The sequence below is a fragment of the Brassica napus genome, chromosome A6 (genome assembly GCF_020379485.1).
Source record: "Brassica napus cultivar Da-Ae chromosome A6, Da-Ae, whole genome shotgun sequence".
Lineage (NCBI taxonomy): Eukaryota > Viridiplantae > Streptophyta > Magnoliopsida > Brassicales > Brassicaceae > Brassica > Brassica napus.
The window spans coordinates 22,344,931-22,365,641 of NC_063439.1; the positions used below are offsets into that span (position 1 = coordinate 22,344,931).

The 20,711-nt window shown below is 27.7% G+C and overlaps 2 protein-coding genes across 2 annotated transcripts; both read left to right on the forward strand.

Moving 5' to 3' along the window:
- The first annotated feature begins 2,492 nt into the window (after nt 1-2,492).
- LOC106348559 (receptor-like protein 52) lies at nt 2,493-6,002 on the forward strand. The gene is made up of 2 exons (XM_048735140.1): nt 2,493-5,364; nt 5,441-6,002. Exons 1-2 carry the CDS (start codon nt 2,514-2,516, stop codon nt 5,860-5,862), a joined length of 3,273 nt encoding a protein of 1,090 aa, XP_048591097.1. The 5' UTR covers nt 2,493-2,513; the 3' UTR covers nt 5,863-6,002.
- A 5,374-nt stretch (nt 6,003-11,376) lies between these two features.
- Nucleotides 11,377-14,268, forward strand: LOC106350641 (receptor-like protein 52). Its single transcript, XM_048735141.1, has 2 exons — nt 11,377-12,738; nt 14,076-14,268. The coding sequence occupies exons 1-2, from the start codon at nt 11,703-11,705 to the stop codon at nt 14,084-14,086; spliced, it is 1,047 nt and encodes a 348-aa protein (XP_048591098.1). The 5' UTR covers nt 11,377-11,702; the 3' UTR covers nt 14,087-14,268.
- Nucleotides 14,269-20,711: the final 6,443 nt, after the last annotated feature.

Sequence of the window (20,711 nt, forward strand, 5' to 3'; positions counted from 1 at the left end):
TAAAATCTCATTATACTATTTTACTATATATTAATTGAAAAGTAACGTAGAGACTTTTTCTTAGGCGCCGATCATATATGAAATCCTAAAAATTGTTATAAATTGATTAGTCGATATTATTCAATATAGATCATTTTTTATATTTTTAACATACATAAAATAATAAACGAAAAACAGTTTATTTAAATCAATATAATGATTTTATATTCTTATTTAAAGGCATTACATTTTATATAAATTATCATAATAACTATTAACATCTTCTAAAGTTCATATTATATGCTTTATAAATCATCTATAAAAACATTTATCAAATGATTTAATGTATATTTTAAATTATCATAAGAGTTTGTTGATAAAAAAAGGTATCATAAGAGTTTGGTAAGTCATCTATAAGAGCTTATAAATTAATTTATAAAATCTTTTTTTAAAATCTCATCCTACTATCCTACTATATATTAATTGAGAAGTCATTTAAGAAATTTTTTATTTTGTGTTGATCATTTATGAAATCTTAAAAAATTGTTATAAATTGATTGGTCGGTAAATTTTAATTTTAATTTTAATTTATTTTTATTTGAATTATATTTAATAGAAAAAATAAGTCTATAAATAGTTAATATCACTTGCCAAAAATCTACATGATATTGCAAATAATTATTTGTGGTAACTATTTGTTAAAACTATAGAAATAATAATAATAATGTTTGATCAATTTTTTTATATATTTGTAAACTACATAAAATAATAAACAATGTTTTTATTAAAATTTATATAATGATTTTATATTCTTATATAAAGCCTTATATTTGTATATAAAGTATTATAATAACTACTAATGTCTAATAAAATTCATATAAGCTTTATAAATCATTTATAAAAACTATAAATACATTTATAAAATTATTTATCTTAGCTCATCATATGTTTTAAATTATGATAAGAGGTTTTAAATCATTTATACAAGCTTATAAATTAATTTATAAAATGTATATTTTGAAATTTTATTTTCTATTAAATAAGAAATCACTTAATTAATTTTTTGTTAGGTGTCAATCATATAGAGAGTTTTGAGAAATAATATTATAATTTGATTTGTTTATAATTTTAAATTTTTTTATTTATTTTATGAGTAAGAAAATAAGTTTTAGAAACAGTTTTATCATTATCCAAACGACCTAAATATATTACACAAAATAATTATGGTAATTAAATATGTGATTTATATAATATATACAATGCTTCATAAAATAATTTTTAGAATCAAGTATTTTTAAACTATATAAAATATTTCAAAAGTTTCAGTATTATATACCTCCAAAACTTAAGTAATTTTATTAAAAACTCAATCATGAATATGTTATATAACTAATTTTAGTGCAACTATCAATACAAAATATAAAAAAATATTTAAAATAGTTATATTTATCCTTTTAAAAAAACAATCATTCTTAGGCGATAGCCTCTGCTTTGGATTGTATTGGGTACTGCGATCGGGAGCAACACTTCTGTCCCTGCTAGATCACCTCATCTGCGTCAAGTAGAATAAATTCCATTTCCATCCATTCATCTCTCTCCGACCAAGATCCATTAACTTGACATATATATATTCATTGCATTGCAAAGTTCTACAAAAGCATATCACAATTAAAAATTAAGAATAACACACAAACATTAATAACTATCTCAAATTTTGATAAACTCATCAAAAGTTTTTCATTATTTAGAATTTTACAATAGAAATGCTCTAAAGATCTATTTTGTAACAAGAAAATGTATGATTGCAAATTTGAAAGCCTGAAATTTCTACTTTTTTTTCCCTGTGAGCCACAAGTAGTAAAAAATAAAAGTCTTAATGCAATCTGATCGCCAGCATCCACAAAAAGTATAGTGGTGGCATTTGCATCATATCGATTAAATTTTGTCAAATCGATAAATAGTTACCACCACGATCATTAGTAAGTTGAATATATGTTATGTAAGGTAAAACATATAACAAACTAAATATGATTTGAGAAAATTGAGCTCGCTGCTCGTTACAATCTAGACTCCACACACTTTCTCTAATATGGATTAGAAATGAGAAGAAAAACTAAGGTGAGTAACTTTTACAATATGGAAGAATCGATTTATTACTAGAAACCGAATCATATAAAAATCATAGACGTTGATCAAAAAATAAAAATCATAGACATCTTTGACTTCACTTTCTGACTTTTCAAATAGCACAAATTTCTTTTACGTTTCAGAGAAATGGGTGGCCTATAATTTAAATAATTACTCGCGTGTTTGAACTGAACACTCCTAGATTAGCATATTAATACACCTTCCTAACTCTCCCGCCGATGTTCTAGATGGCACCGAATCTCTTATGTAAAATCTAACTTGACGTAGACGCTTTGATGGTATCTTTCAAATCCAATATCTAACCAATAATAATCAAACTGAACAACAGTTAATCGATATTTGGAACATAAAATAGCTTAATTTTTTTTGTGCGCGCTAATAACGAAATGTTCGTGTATAATGCTCTACTTTTTTGGGTTTTAACAAAAAGAAAAGAAGAAAAGTCGCCTGATAACGATAAAAAGAGAGTCCAAAAATTCAAAAATGTTTTTTTGACTATTCAGCTAATCACTCACCTCTTATATTTCTATAAAAACGTTTTAAACTTCAAACTTACTTCAAACTTGTATGAATCTCCCAGTCAAACTCTGTCTGCCGAATTTCCCGGCAAAACCTTAACCAACCACAGTTACAATATGACTCTTTTACCCTTACCCGTCCTCTTCTTACTTTTCACCTCACTGCCCTTTTCTGTAATTTCACAGATCAACGAACGGTCAACACTCCTTGCCCTGAAACGCGGTCTGGGAGACCCACCGTCTCTCCGCCTATGGAACACCACATCTTCCCCGTGCGATTGGTCGGGGATCACCTGCGTCGATGGAAACGTCACCGGGATAAGTTTCTATAACCAGAACTTCACCGCAACGGTTCCGACCAATATATGCGATTTCCCAAACCTGGAAGCTCTTGACTTGTCGTTTAATCTATTCTCCGGCGAGTTTCCGACCGTTCTTTACAACTGCACCAAGCTTCGCCATCTCGATCTCTCGCAGAACAACTTCAACGGCTCACTTCCCGCCGACATCGACCGTCTCTCGCCACAACTCGAGATTCTCGACCTCAGTGCTAACGGTTTCTCCGGCGATATTCCGAAGACGATAGGTATGTTTTCTAAGCTCACGGTTTTGAATCTCTACATGAGCGAATACGACGGTACTTTTCCGTCGGAGATCGGGGACTTGTCGGAGCTCCAAGAGCTTCGTTTGGCGGACAACGATAAGTTTTTACCGGCGGAGATTCCGGCGGAGTTTAGGAAATTGACGAAACTCAAGTACTTGTGGTTCTCGGAGATCAACTTGATCGGAGAAATCCCAGCCGTTGTTTTCGCTAACATGACGGATCTCGAACACGTGGATTTGTCCGCTAACAGCTTATCGGGTCGGATCCCGGACGTTTTATTCGGGTTGAAGAACCTAGCCGTTCTCTATCTCTACGTCAATAACCTAACCGGGGGGATACCGAAATCTATTTCGGCTACCAACATTGTTGAGCTTGATCTCTCGTATAACAATTTAACCGGTTCAATTCCGGAAGCAATCGGCAATCTAACGAAATTAGAGTTTCTAAACCTGTACGTAAACCAGTTAACCGGCGTAATACCCCCGGCTATCGCAAAATTACCGAAATTGAAGGAGGTAAAACTCTATACCAACAAGTTAACCGGTGAGATACCGGGTGATTTCGGTTTACACTCAAATCTAGAGCGGTTCGAAGTGTCGGAGAATCAGTTAACCGGGAAAATACCGGAGAATCTCTGCAAGGGAGGGAAGCTCCTCGGCGTGGTTGTATTCTCTAACAATCTCACCGGCGTAATACCAGAGTCGCTCGGGAACTGTGGGTCCCTCTTATCTGTTCAGCTTTTTAACAACCGATTCTCCGGTGAGTTTCCTTCCGGGATATGGACTGCTAAAGACATGTATAGTTTACAGATTAGTAACAACTTCTTCACCGGAAAGTTACCGGAGAAAGTCGCTTGGAACCTCTCTAGGATTGAGATAGATAACAACGAATTCTCCGGTGAGATTCCTCGGACGGTCGGTTCTTGGTCTTCCCTTGAAGTGTTCAGCGCTCGGAACAACCGGTTCTCCGGTGAGATCCCAACGGAGTTAACGTCCTTGTCAAGAATCATATCGATCTTTCTTGATTCGAATAATCTCTCCGGCGAGTTACCGGAGGAAATCATCTCATGGAAGTCGTTGGTGACGTTGAGTTTATCGAAGAACAAACTCTCCGGGAACATTCCTCGAGCTCTAGGGCTGTTGCCAGGCTTGGTCGATCTTGATCTGTCGGAGAACGAACTTTCCGGCGAAATCCCACCGGAGGTCGGGAGTCTGAAGTTCACAACGCTTAACTTGTCGTCAAACATGCTCACCGGAGAAGTACCGGACCAGCTTGATAACCTTGCGTACGAGACAAGTTTCTTGAACAACACCAATCTCTGTGCCGACACACCGGTCGTTAAGTTACAAGATTGTCGGAAAGTGCTCCGAAGATCAAAGCAGCTGCCTGGGAAAATCATCGCAATGATTCTAGTCATCGCAGTTCTGCTACTCGCCGTCACTCTGGTCGTCACGTTCTTTGTGGTTCGAGACCATACAAGGAAGCCAAGAGGAAGCAGAGGCTTAGAGACGTGGAAGCTAACTTCTTTCCACAGAGTAGACTTCGCGGAACACGACATCGTTTCGAATCTGATGGAACACAACGTGATAGGGAGTGGAGGATCAGGCAAAGTTTACAAGATACACATCGGATCCTCAGGAGAAAACGTAGCGGTGAAGAGGATATGGGACAACAAGAAGCTTGACAAGAACCTCGAGAAAGAGTTCATTGCTGAAGTTGAGATTTTGGGGACGATCAGGCACGTGAATATAGTGAAACTACTGTGTTGTATCTCGAGGGAGGATTCAAAGCTTCTGGTGTATGAGTACTTGGAGAAACGCAGCTTGGATCAATGGCTACATGGTAAGAAGAAAGGAGGTGATGCAGAGGCTAATAGCTTGAATTGGGCACAGAGGTTGAATATTGCGGTCGGTGCAGCGCAAGGACTTTGCTATATGCATCATGATTGTACTCCTGCGATCATACATAGAGATGTCAAGTCAAGCAACATCTTGCTTGATTATGAGTTCAACGCCAAGATTGCTGATTTCGGGTTGGCTAAATTGTTGGTTAAGCAAAACCAACAACCTCAAACTATGTCAGCTGTTGCTGGATCCTTCGGTTACATTGCTCCAGGTAATAATAACACCCTTTTAATAGTTCATGCAGGTCTCAATATATTGTTTGGTCTCTAACATCTTTAGTGTTGCAGAATACGCATATACCTCAAAGGTGGATGAAAAGATCGACGTGTATAGCTTCGGTGTAGTTTTGTTAGAGCTGGTGACCGGAAGAGAAGGTAACAACGGAGATGGACATACAAACTTGGCAGATTGGTCATGGAGACATTACCAATCTAAGAAACCGATCACAGAGGCTTTTGCTGAGGACATCAAAGAAGCTTCTAACACGGAGGAGATGACAACAGTGTTCAAGCTAGGTCTAATGTGTACTAACACATTGCCTAGTCACAGACCTTCCATGAAGGAGGTCTTGTATGTTCTTCGCCAACAAGGACTTGAGGAGACAAAAAGAACTGCGACAGAGGCACATGAGGCACCTTTACTGGTTAGTTTATCTGGTCGGAGGACGACAAGTAAAAGGGTAGAAGGTGAAGCTTTAGGTTTTGTATAATAATCAATAATCACACAATTTTGAGGTTGGTTTTAGGGTTTTTACCGCATGTGTTGTGTGTAAACAAAGTAAAGTTTAAGGCTAATTAACTAGATAAGTTCTTATGTTCAGAATAAATGAATGAAAGTAGTCTTTATAAATTTGGTATTTCTCTTATTTTGAATCAAGGGAAGATGCATAGTTTTATTCATTACGTTCATATAAGGTCAGTTTTGCATTTAGATATTGAACACACAGGATTGATTAAGGATTTTGATTAATCATACAATTATATGAAATAATCCCTACAAAGGTAAAAGTTAAGGACAAAAACGATTCTGACCACGTCCCCCGAAGAAGAAAACAGGCTCTGACATAGTAGTGACATATACGTTTCCTGGTTAAGCTTTGTAGAATAACAATCATACTCATCAGAGTACTTTGATCCTAACGTTGGTGTGTGGAAACAAGCTTCGCCAAAGAGGTAAGATGGCCATCTTCCACTTCCCATTGTAGTTTTTGTGTGTGGCTTCTTCCTCACCGTTAGTCGTTAGGGCTATATACTTCTCCACCCCACCCCACCCCACCGCAGTGCCAGTACCCTATCACGTTGTCTCCGCAAGTCAACCACCATTATATAAAACATGATGTGGAAATAATTTTAAAATAGCTAATGTATCACGGACTTTAACATCACTCACACGTACGTTGCGTATCGAGATATGATGCTGCCAATAGAGGGAAACAATGGCCAATGGAGTATTGTGTTATCAAAAGAAACCAAAACTTTTTCTTATTTTTTTAGTGTATAGTTTGATCAAAAAGGAAAAAAAATTTAGTGCACAGTTAAAACAAATATTGCTTTTTAAGTATGTAAACTAGATTTTGATCCGCGCTTTTAAAGTGCAAGATTATTTTCATAAAAAAATAGTTTAGTTTAGACAATATATATTTATATAAACAATTTTTTGAGATATATAAATATACTATATTATATAACTTACTAACTTAAAACCAATTTTGGATGTAAACAATATATATATATATATATATTTATATTTTACTTTTTATGAAAACATCTATGCAAAAGTAAAAAAAATCACATTTTTCTAATTATATTTTTGGTATAGATGATATTTTATCATTTATATAAATTTTGTGTTTATAAGGATAACTATATTTATATTATTTTCAATATTTTTATACTATAATATTTTATTTTCTATTTTGTAGTTTTAATAAATGTAATTTCATATTGTAATATGTCTCTTAGCGATAAAAATATTTTGTCAATTACAGCGGAACAAACAACCCACAAAAAGTATAGTTATAATTAATTTTGGAATTTTCTCTTTTAGATATTTATTTGTTTTTAAAATAACATGTACTTAAATTATAAACTATTAAAATGAACCTTATTATTTTAGATTGTTTGGAAATAATATTTGTAAATGTTTGGTTAGAGTAATATTATTTTCAAATTATTCTTATTGAAATTCAGATAAAAATAAAGACAGAAAATGTTTTTTTTTTGGTAATTATAAATTTGGTTAACTGTAAGCTATATATTATAAATCGGTACTATATATATATATATATTAAAATTTTAATAGATATGTAAGATTTTGTACGTCTATTAATAATCAAAATGAATTGGTATGTGTTAAGCTAGATGGGCTTCCAACCTAAAACCAATTGGTGCTAAGTGGAGTGGCCCATCCATCTTATATATTGCTAAGGATCCCTTCCAATATCCGATGTGGGACATTTATCCCTAATACGCCCCCTCGAGATGATGGCTCTTTGAGCGTCAATCTCGGAATGTTCGGGCAAGGATCGATGGGCCAACTTTGGGCCAGATCGATGTGGATCGGGTTAGACTGCGTGGATCGGGCTCTGATACCATGTTAAGCTAGATGGGCTTCCAACCTAAAACCAATTGGTGCTAAGTGGAGTGGCTCATCCATCTTATATATTGCTAAGGATCCCTTCCAATATCCGATGTGGGACATTTATCCCTAATAGTATGTCTTCGCATATTTGATTAGAAGTATAGATAGATCATACTTTCATTTTTATGCTTTAATAAAATTGGTTAATTAAATGTTATATGATTAATTTATTTATTCTTTTATACAAATGTTACGTTGTCTTTGAAAAAAAGTTGTTACATACTCCTTCCGTTCTCGAAAAAAAGAAATTTTAGATTTTTCTTTTCCATAAAAATAGATTTTCTATATTATAAAAGTACTTTTTATACTTTTGAAGAACATTAATTGATAATATTTAAATTTATTAAATTTTATTAGTGGAAATCTATTAGAAAATGTATAAAAACTAAATTAAATTATAAACATTTATTAAATTCTTATGAGCGTATATACTGTATAAAATCTTACTCTCAGGAACATATGGAGTAGTACATACTATTAGTTAATCTTTTTAAGATAATCAATAAATTCGTAAATTGGCAACCTTAAGTATAACTAGATTTTGACCCGCGCTTCGAAAGCGCGGGTTTTTTCGGCTAATAACAATGTTCAAATATGAATTAATGTTTTAGTTCTAATGTACATTAATAAGTTACAAAATCGTATTATATCAAAAAAGAAATGATTTATTGTCTAAAATTACATATCATTTAATTTATTTGAGATATTGCATGTATTTTTTTTATTTTTTTTTACAACTGAGATATTGTATGTATATTCTTATGTTACAACAATATTTTTTTTATTTTATGTACATTTTATAAAAGTTTTATTTGTTGTTGGTCAGATAGAAGATTTACTTGGCAAATTTTGGGATAATATATCAGTATAGATTTGTAGGTTTTTAATAGTTTTTGAAATATTTTTGTACCCGACCCAGATCCGCGATTGAACCGGTAAATTCGTTGATCCGAATATAATACAATCTGGATTTTGTTAAAATACGATATATAAAAACCTGATAAAACCCGGTAGAAATCCAAAATCTCATTATTAACTTGCAATTTGATATTGGTTGATCCGATACAATCTTATAAGAATCTAATGATATTTTTTTATAGAAATTGATTCAAACTTTTGTTATACTTTTTAATAGTACAAAAATTTGAATAACTATTTGATTTGTGATTCTTTAATTTTCCATAAAAAAATTTACTATATCATTAGAGAAAATGAAGAAAATTGAACAGAAAAAACTATATTTCTTGTTAAAATTTAATTTTATTGAGATGAATTAGTATTTTGGAACTGTTAAATATTATTATATTATAAAGTTATATTATATCGAAGAAGGTAATTTTTTAAAATATTATATAATTTATAAATTAGGTTATTTGAGAATTTGTATGTACAACTTTTTTTAATTTTCTCTTAGGCATAGACATTTTATCGAGACAAAAAAATCAAACATGTTTGGTTCGAATTTGGGTCCAAGGTAAAGTACTAATTAGGTAATTTTTGGATCTATAGGTCTCTGTTTGAGTCTGGATCCTACCCAAGAGTAGTTGCATACACATAGTACCCAAACTGTTTTATGTATATTAGATATATTTGTATATTTAAGATATATTTCGGTATTACATATATTTTTTATGTTTTGGGTTTAGGTTTTGGCTATAGTTTTGGATTTTTTGGTAAAATTAAGATTATAATTATATCAATACGCTCAAGCGGGTGTTTTGTTTTTATTTTTTTATAGTAAATAATTTTGAATTCTTGTAATAACAAAAGAATATTATGATATAAGGCTTACATTTTCTGTTTTCTAGGTATAATATAAACTGTATTTCCTCATGTCGGCCAATGGTTAAAATCAGTGAATATTATAAATATTTAAGGAAATTTTATGAAATGTAAAATTAATTTTACTAACATTAAAAAATTTAAAACTGAAGACGTGAGGTGTATATTGGTTAATATATATTGAATTGATGCAAGAATTGGTAATATGAACTTGATCAATAATTTTTTTAACTTGATCAATACTTGAAAAAATATGAATGATATAGTATATAGTTTATCAGACTCCATCCTGATTTAGTAATATGAATCTAATTTTGGAATATAAACCGGTAATTGAATGGTTATCGAAAATTAATAATAACTCGTTCCTTTTTCATATGTTTATATTTCATGTATTTCATACTTGAGTAAAAGCTATGGTGGGTGTCGTATATTTGAGAATCTCAATATAAGACTATTGTGGGCCATTAGGTATGCTTGGATATAGGTAATTATTGTGATCTATGAAATTATGAATTTTCATTAACTTTTGATGATAACACAAAAAATAAAATCATAGTTAGAATAAATAATGTATAGTTAGAGAAATATAAGGTAATACCAAAAAAATAGCTAAGTCTAATGAAATGGTCCAAACAACCTTTTTAAGTAGATTTATTAAAACTCCTTCCCTTTTAATAGTATTGATATTGTGAGATATGATTTAACTATATATAGTCGTTCTCAATCGTATGGGATTACATAATCACTGGATTAAGGGGAGTCAGTTTGTTTTTGGGGTCCTTCCTCTTAATTTCCCAAGTTTACAACACAAAGAAGCTAATCCCTTAGACTATATTTGTGAAGTGATTTTACCAAATGTTCTTTCTACAATCATTTTTACAAAATAAATGATGATATGGCTAACAAAATTGATGACATGGTTTATAGTTAATATGACATAGACAATCACATTTATTACTGACATATATTTTTGGTAAACTTTATAGAATATGACAATAACTAATACATTACATTTAATATTGATTTATATTTTTGCTAAACTTCTTAAAATATGGTAATAATTCATAAATCATCACTAAAATAAATATATTGAAATATGCATTATAAATTTTGAAATACATTATTTAATTGTATTTTTATAATTATACAATTTTTCTTACTAATATTTTCAAAATTTTCTACATCTTTTTAAAAAAATTAATAAATTATTAATCGTAATTTCATTAGTTTCTTTTAGATATCTACAAATTTTATAAATATTGTTTATTTATAATTTTTAATCTATATGATTTTTAGTAATTTTATACAAGTTGATTTAATACATTTAACCAAAATAAATAGATAATTTTTTATCTAAGATTCGAATTTTAAATATATTACATATATATTATTAAATGTAATTTAAAATAAATAAAATTATTTTTTTCTTAATTTTGTGCTTAAATAATCAACTTTATATTAAATGTTACTCCCTCCGTTTTTTTATATTTGACGTTTTAGAAGAATTTTTTTGTTCCAAATTATTAGACGTTTTCAATTTTCTATGTAAAATTTATTACTAATTAATGATAGATGACCAATGATATTATAGTTTCTATTTTGTTATTGGTTAAATTGTAGTTAGATAAACAATTAATGATGTTTTTGTTTAGAAAATTAAATGTTTCTTAATCTATGTGCACAATCCTAAAGAGTCATGTATAAAAAAACGGAGAGAATAGTCAAAAATAATAAAATATATGATATGAATAAATTTCATTTTAAATATAATTCAACTTTTAAAAAATTATCAGTGCAGGAAAACACCTAGTTCTATATATAAAAAAAAAGTGTAATGATTTACAAAATACGAAAGCGATTCTACTAGTTGTCCATGTGTGCCAGACTAGCACAAGTAGTCAAAATACAAGTCGTAATGCGATCTGATCGCGAAGCCCACAATTTCTGACTATTCAGCTAATCACTCACCTCTTATTTTTTTTTGTGCACAAAAACTCACCTCTTATCTTATCTATTAAAAGTCGTTGAAAATTGCAACTAACTTCAAACTTGTATGAATCTCCCAAGTCAAACTCTCTCTTTGCCGATATTCCCGGCAAAACCCCAATCAGTCACAATTACAATATGACCCTCTTACCCTTACCCTTCCTCTTTCTCTTTCTCACTTCACTACCCTTTTCTGTAATTTCGCAGCTCGACGAACGGTCAACACTCCTCACCCTGAAACGCGGTCTCGGAGACCCACCGTCTCTCCGCCTATGGAACACCACATCTTCTCCTTGCGACTGGTCGGAGATTACCTGCTTCGCCGGAAACGTCACCGGGATAAGTCTCAAGAACAAGATCATCACCGCAACGGTTCCGACCAATATATGCGATTTCCCAAACCTGGAAACTCTCGACTTGTCGTCTAATCGATTCTCCGGAGACTTTCCGACCGTTCTCTACAACTGCACCAAGCTTCGCCATCTCGACCTCTCCCAGAACTACTTCAACGGCTCACTTCCCGCCGACATCGATCGTCTCTCGCCACAACTCGAGTTTCTCAACCTCGGTGCCAACGCCTTCTCCGGAGATATCCCGACGGAGTTAACGTCTCTTTCGAAACTCAAATCAATCTTTCTCTATTCGAACAATCTCTCCGGCGAGTTACCGGAGGAAATCATCTCGTGGAAGTCGTTGGTTACGTTGAGTCTATCAAAGAACAAACTCTCCGGGAACATTCCTCGAGCTCTAGGGCTGTTGCCACGCTTGGTCGATCTTGATCTGTCGGAGAACGAACTCTCCGGCGAAATCCCCCCGGAGATCGGGAACCTGAAGTTCAAAACGCTTAACTTTTCGTCAAACATGCTCACCGGAGAAGTACCGGACCAACTTGATAACCTTGCGTACGAGACAAGTTTCTTGAACAACACCAATCTCTGCGCAGACAAACCCGTTGTTAAGTTACAGGATTGTCGGAAAGTGCTCCGGAGATCAAAACGGTTGCGTGGGCCAATCTTCGTCATGATTGTAGTCATCGGTGCTCTGATCCTGGCCGTCACTCTGGTTCTCACGTTCGTTGTGGTTTGGAACTACATGAAACCAAGAACAAGCAGACCTAATATTTTTAATAAAGATTGTTTGAATTCATTTATGTATAATATTTGTATTAAATATAACTAGATTTTGACCCGTGCAACCGCACGGGTGTTTATTTTCACTTTTCTATACATAAATTATTGTTTTAAAACATAAGTGGTATATATTTTTAAAGTTAATCATGTACTTAAATATTTATATAACTATTTCAAATACAATAATTTTATAATTTACATGTTATAAGTAATTAATTGTTTAAACCTTATGTATTTGCCGCTTCTTATTATATATTTATCTTATTGTATTTGCATTTAGTTATTAAGCAAATTAATATATTCATGAGAAAATATATTTAAAAAATATTTTGTATTTAATTTATGCTAAATTCTGACCCGTATTTTAAAACTGGATTTCTTTTTACCAATATTTTTATGCTTATTCATTTTAGGTAATTTATTATTGTATATATAAAAGTGTAAGATATGTTAATTTTTAGATATGTATTATATAGTTTGTTAATTTTAAGTCGTTCTATCATCATATTATATTTTAAATAAATAGTTTTATATTTATGAAAATAAAATTTATAAATTTATCAATTGAATATAATTTTATCATATTTATTTTAGTATAATAATTATATTTTAACAGGATCATGACTATAAAAGTAGATAAAATAGGATATAATTTATTTATTTTCATTTCTAAACGATAACTTAAAATACATTAAGTTATTGTTTAAATATTACACAGATTTATTATAATTTTTAAAATATAATATATACAAATATATTATATTTAAAATGAAAATATATTATGATTAAAGTAGTTACAAAGATTTTATATTATTAACTTTAAAAAAAATACATGTTAATTTTTATACATGTATTATATAGTTTGATAATGTTAACCCATCTTACCAACATATTAGATTTTATTTTTGAACATAAATATTTTATAATTATGAAAATAAAATATATAAATATATAAATTTAATACAATTTTATTATATTTATCTCAATATAATAATTTTAATTTAATATGATTGATTATGATTATATAATAACTAAAATATTATAGATTTTTTTATTTTTCATTTTATATAACTGAATATATTAATGTATAATAATATTTTAAACTAATTTCGAAATTAGTGAAAATATTTAAATATAATTTCAAAAATGAAGATCTTGCAAAAATCTTCTTAAACAGATTTGTTAGAATTTTAAAATAAATATATTTATATTTAAAATGAAAAGATATCAAAAGATACTATGATTAAAATATTTTTAAAATTATATTTATTATTAGTCTGAATTAAAATATAGTATGAATTTCTATGAATAGGTCCATTAGGTCCATTTTTAAAAAAATCACACATGAATCAAGGTTGTGACTTCTGTTTTAATATATAAGATGGGCATTAAATACAATATTGTACGGAAATTCATTTTATAAAAATAAATTTTCACATATTGCAATAGAAAACTTTATAAATGTATTAAAAAAATGAGCAATTCTCTAAAACAGAGTTTTTAAAAATTTTATCACAAAAATAGATCTCAAAAACTAAAATGACTAAAATAGTATTTTTTATTTTAAAAATTTTAATTTTAATTTTATTTTTTTAAATTTGAAATCCTATCCTCAAAACCCCACTCCTCAACTCTAAACCGTAAACCCTAAACCCTACCCCTTAACTATAAACCTTAATGTCTAGATTAATTAACTCTATAGGAGTATAAGTGTATATTTATTTCTTTTGATAAAACATTTAAGTCTATTTTAGTCATTTTTATTTTTAAGTTCTATATTTGTGACAAAAACATTTTAGGTTTATCCTAGAGAAATTCTAATATTCAACCTATTTCTGGTCTTAAAAATATATTCATAATTAATATATATCAATTTCCATTTGTATCGTTTCGAGAAGGTGTGAACAAAATAGTTGTTCACATAAAACTCCATCATCTTTTAAATTTTATTTTTTATAATATGTTAATATATGAAAATCTATTTAATATTATTTAAATATGTCTTTATGAATGATTCTAAAACATATTTCAATTTATTTAATCAAAAATCAAAGATGCACCCATATAAACAGATCAATTTTATCTGAAATATAATTTAAACTTACAAATATTAATTTTCTGAAGGGGTACACTTTTACAACATCTTTATTATTCTTAAAGGAAGCATCTGTTCAACATAAAAAATCCTTAAATAAAAAAATGCATATTTTGCATGTAGAATAAAATAAAATTTGATTAAATAGAGATAAAATTGAGAATTACAAAAACAAATAATCATAAGCTATTCAGTTTTTACATAAACATACACTGCAACTAAAAGAATATAACCAACTAGGTGTTTTGCCCGCGATGCGGGCTTAAACATTTTCATAATTTTTGAAAAGTTTTTTGTACACTATAGTCATAATTTTAGTAAAAAATTTATTTGATTAATATTTAATTATTTAATGTGACAGTCAAAATGTTCAATGTGACAGTGATTAATATTTAATTATATAATTTATGTTTTAAACATTTTACTAAAATACTTTTTCAGATAACAATACAATATTTATATAGAAATTATCTTTTTTTTTTAATTATATTTTTAGATTTTGGTTAATTAAATATTATATTTTTAATTATATAATTAAGAATTTTATTTGTTAATATTTAGTTATATAATTCATATTTTTAACTTTTTACTAAAAGACTTTTTCAGATAACAATACAATATATACATAAATTATCTTTTTTTTTAAATTATATTTTCAGATTTTGGATAATTCTTACGATTATTAATTTTAATCAATTATCTAATCAAATAAATTAAAATTTTGTTTTTATTTTTTAATTTAGTTATACATTTTATTCATTAAAGATATAAACGATATTAACCACTCTAACTTTTAACATGAGAGCTCGATTTCAAAAACTTACTTCACAAATAATAGTATAGGTTACACTTTTAGGGGTTATGGTAGGTAAATTGCAAAAACAATATTAAAGCGTAGTTCAAAAAAAAAATTAGTAAAGCGGGTTGCATTTTAAGGATATATTCCTTAGTCCAAACTTAAAAAGTGCACTAGGGAACGGCTCCAAGTTACCACTGAATTGACACTGGAATCACTTGAACCGCATGTGAAGTCTTCCAAATCAACTTCATCCAGCAAAAGGTCGAGATGTGGTGACATTCCACCTCGAAAATGTTCTTGTTGGCATACCACATAATTTATGCCAGGCTTAAGGAGTGGTGCGGGAACGTTGAGGTTGCATTGTGGTCTACACTGGAGAACTCACCAGCAAACAGAGCTGGTTCCTTTGACACCAGTGCCGTCCCATACTTTTGAGAGGCTTCAAGCTTTAAAGAAATTGTGGCCCTCCAATACAAACAATATGTTGTTCAAAATTAATAATAAACAAAAAGAAATAGAAGTTTGCTAGAGAATGGTTCGAACAGTAACCAATAGGTTAACCTTTGAACAATTTGACCATTAAACAAAACTAACATCTTAGAAAATGTGACCTTCCAATTACAATTACATTTTGTGGCCTAAAGCAAATGCTTTATGTGCCTTATAGAAGGAACGGGCCTGTTTGACACATATGTATATATATATATATCGGCGACAGAAGCAATTAGTTTCACGTAGATGACATGAAATTCCATCACCAACATTCTTAACTTAATCCTAATAACTTTGTATGATGTGAGAAAAAAATTACATTCTTTATAAATAGGAAGAAATAGCAAATAAAATAATATATTAGAGTAAAATTCACTTAGATTTTTAGAGTTTCTCTACTTAAAATATATATAATTGATTTGAAAATGGTCTTAGTAGAGAAAAGGCTTAATTAGTCGCGATGACCGGAGAGTTAACGGCAACATCAACATATAAATTACGTGTCAGATGAGAGGATGGGTTAAGGACTTGAGACCAATTGTGGTTGTTGTTGGACATGGGCTCAACTTCATGTTTTCTTTTTGGTTATAGATGCATTAGTTTTGTGGCGCAAATTGATGTCTTTCAGCTTTTCATAAATTATAATTTCATTATCACTGCTTATGTAAACACTAGGTGTTTTGCCCGTGATGCGGGTTTAAACATTTTTATAAATTTTTGAAATTTTTTTGTACATTATCATTATTATACTATAATAAATCTTAAAATAACATAATATTATATTTTTAATTATATAATTTAAAAAAGTTATTTGATTAATATTTAATTATATAATTTATGTTTTAATTTTTTACTAAAATACTTTTTCAGATAACAATACAATATATATAAAAATTATCTTTTTTAATTATATTTTTAGATTTTTGACAATTCAATATTTTATTTTTAATTATATAGTTAAGAATTTTATTTTATTAATATTTAGTTATATAATTTATGTTTTTAATTTTTTACTAAAATACTTTTTCAGATAACAATACAATATATACAAAAATTATCTCTGTTTAAATTATATTTTCAGATTTTGGATAAGTGAGAGCTTGATTCTAAAAATTTACTTTAAAATAACTCAATATTATATTTTTAGTTATATAATTAAAAAAAATTATTTGGCTAATATTTAGTTATAGAATTTATGTTTTTAACTTTTTACTAAAATACTTTTTCAGATAACAATACAATATATATATATATATATATATATATATATATATATATTATCTTTTTTAATTATATTTTTAGATTTTGGATAATTCAATATTCTATTTTTAATTACATAATTAAAAAATTTATTTGATTAATATTTAGTTAAATAATTTATGTTTTTAACTTTTTACTAAAAAACGTTTTCAGATAACAATACAATATATACATAAAATATCTTTATTTTTAAATTATATTTTCAGATTTTAGTAAGAATTTTTAGATAATTCTTACTATTATTAATTTTAATCAATATGATTAATATTTAGTTATATAATTTATGTTTTTAACTTTATACTAAAAGACGTTTTCAGATAACAATAAAATATATGCATAAATTATCTCAGTTTAAATTATATTTTCAGATTTTAGATACTTCTTACTATTATTAATTATAATCAATTATCTAATCAAATAAATTAAAATTTTGTTTTTATTTTTAATTTATTTATACATTTTATTCATTAAGGGTATAAACAATATTAACCCCTTTAACTTTTAACGTGAGATATTGATTCTAAAAATTTACTTTAAAATAACTCAATATTATATTTTTAGTTATATAATTAAAAAAAATTATTTGACTAATATTTAATTATATAATTTATGTTTTTAACTTTTTATTAAAATACTTTTTCAGATAACAATACAATATATATATATATATATATATATTATCTTTTTTAATTATATTTTTAGATTTTGGATAATTCAATATTCTATTTTTAATTATATAATTAAGAATTTTATTTGATTAATATTTAGTTAAATAATTTATGTTTTTAACTTTTCACTAAAAGACTTTTTCAGATAACAATACAATATATACATAAATTATCTCTGTTTTTAAATTATATTTTCAGATTATAGATAATTATTACTATTATTAATTTTAATCAATATGATTAATATTTAGTTATATAATTTATGTTTTTAACTTTATACTAAAAGACTTTTTCAGATAACAATACAATATATGCATAAATTATCTCAGTTTAAATTATATTTTCAGATTTTAGATACTTCTTACTATTATTAATTTTAATCAATTATCTAATCAAATAAATTAAAATTTTGTTTTTATTTTTAATTTATTTATACATTTTATTCATTAAGGGGGAGGGTTATTGGTAGAAGAATTCAAGAGGAGTTATTAAATTTTGAGATTCAATTGTTATTGGTTTATGGATTTTTAAAATATAATTAGAATCCATTGTTATTGGGATGACAACTTTTAAATTCCATTCAAAATCTTTTGTTATTGAAAAAATTTAGTTTTCATTGATTTTAAGATCCTATTAAAATCTATTGTTATTGGGATGTAAATTCTCTTTGTTTTTACTTTTTACTCATAAGACTAAACTTTGAGAATATCATCTATACCCATAAGATTTTTGAAATCTATGCAATAAAATACACTCGCATAGAAAAACACACAAAATTGAACAATGAAATAATACAAATCACAACTTTAACATAAAAGCAGAAAACAAATATTAAAAATTTTTTAAAAGTAAAAAAAAAAATAAAATAGTTTTAAAAAGTATTTTCGAAATTCAAAAAGGATTAAAAAAACAATTTGAAAAAAAAAAATCGAAAGCTTTTATATAAAAATTTCAAATTTAAAATTATAAAAAATAACTTTTATTTATATCTATATATTAAAAGGTACAATGACATTTTGTCTTTTTAATAATTGAAATGATTCTTTTTTTCTTTTCTCCTATTATACCATTAATTTCTTACCTTAAAAGTTAATAACAATCAATAGAATTCTATACACAAGTAATGAAAATCTATGTTAGAATATTGGATAAAATTTATCAAATCTAGTTAACTTGTAAAATCTTCTCAACTATTGAAATCATCAAATTCCATTAAAATTCATGTCCCAATAACCCCCCCCCCCTAAGGGTATAAACGATATTAACCCCTCTAACATTTAACGTGAGAGGTCGATTCTAAAAATTTACTTTAAAATAACTCAATATTATATTTTTAGTTATAGGATTAAAAAAATTTATTTGACTAATATTTAATTATATAATTTATGTTTTTAACTTTTTACTAAAATAATTTTTAAGATAACAATACAATATTATATATATATATTATCTTTTTTAACTGTATTTTTAGATTTTGGATAATTCAATTCTATTTTTAATATTAGAATTTTATTTGATTAATATTTAGTTATATAATTTATGTTTTTTAACCCTTTACTAAAAGACTTTTTCAGATAACAATACAATATATACATAAATTATCTCTGTTTAAATTATATTTTCAGATTTTGGATAATTCTTACTATTATTAATTTTAATCAATATGATTAATATTTAGTTATATAATTTATGTTTTTAAATTTTTACTAAAAGATTATTTCAATATATACAGAAATTATCTCTGTTTAAATTATATTTTTAGATTTTAGATAATTTTTTACTATTATTAACTTTAATCAATTATCTAATCAAATAAATTAAAATTTTGTTTTTATTTTTAATTTATTTATACATTTTATTCATTAAGGGTATAAACGATATTAACCCATCTAATTTTTAACATGAAAGCTCAATTCTAAAAATTAACTTTAAAATAACTCAATATTATATTTTTAGTTATATAATTAAAAAAAAATTATTTGACTAATATTTAATTATATAATTTATGTTTTTAAATTTTTACTAAAATGTTTTTCAGATAACAGTACAATATATACATTAATTATATTTTTTAATTATATTTTTAGATTTTTGGATAATTCAATATTCTATTTTTAATTATATAATTAAGAATTTTATTTGATTAATATTTAGTTAAATTGTGATTAATATATTTATTTTCTAGGTTAGAAGACCCTTCACGGTAAAGTCTTGGAAGGTAAACCCATGATTTAACTTCAGCAACATCCATATGATTATATAACCCAACAATAAATCAGCCACAAGATAACAATAACACAGCCATAACATAACAATAACTCAACAAAATAAAAATAACTCAGCCACAACATAACAATAACTTAGCCATAACATAACAATTCTTAAGTCATGACATAGCAATAACTCAGCCATAACATAACAATTACTCAGTCATAGCATAACCCTAACTCAGTCGTAACAAAACCCTAACTCAGACGCAACAAAACCCTCAACCATATCACAACCGCAACATAAGCCTATCTCAGTCGCAACAAAATATATAACTCAGATGAAATATAATATATAACTGACCCACAAACTCAACTGAAACACAATATATAACGTCGCGACATCCTACCTGAAAAGACGAACTCGTAGATAAGAATGCGGCAAAGACGATTTCGTACAAACGATTGAAGACGACGATTTCGGGGAAGACGATAT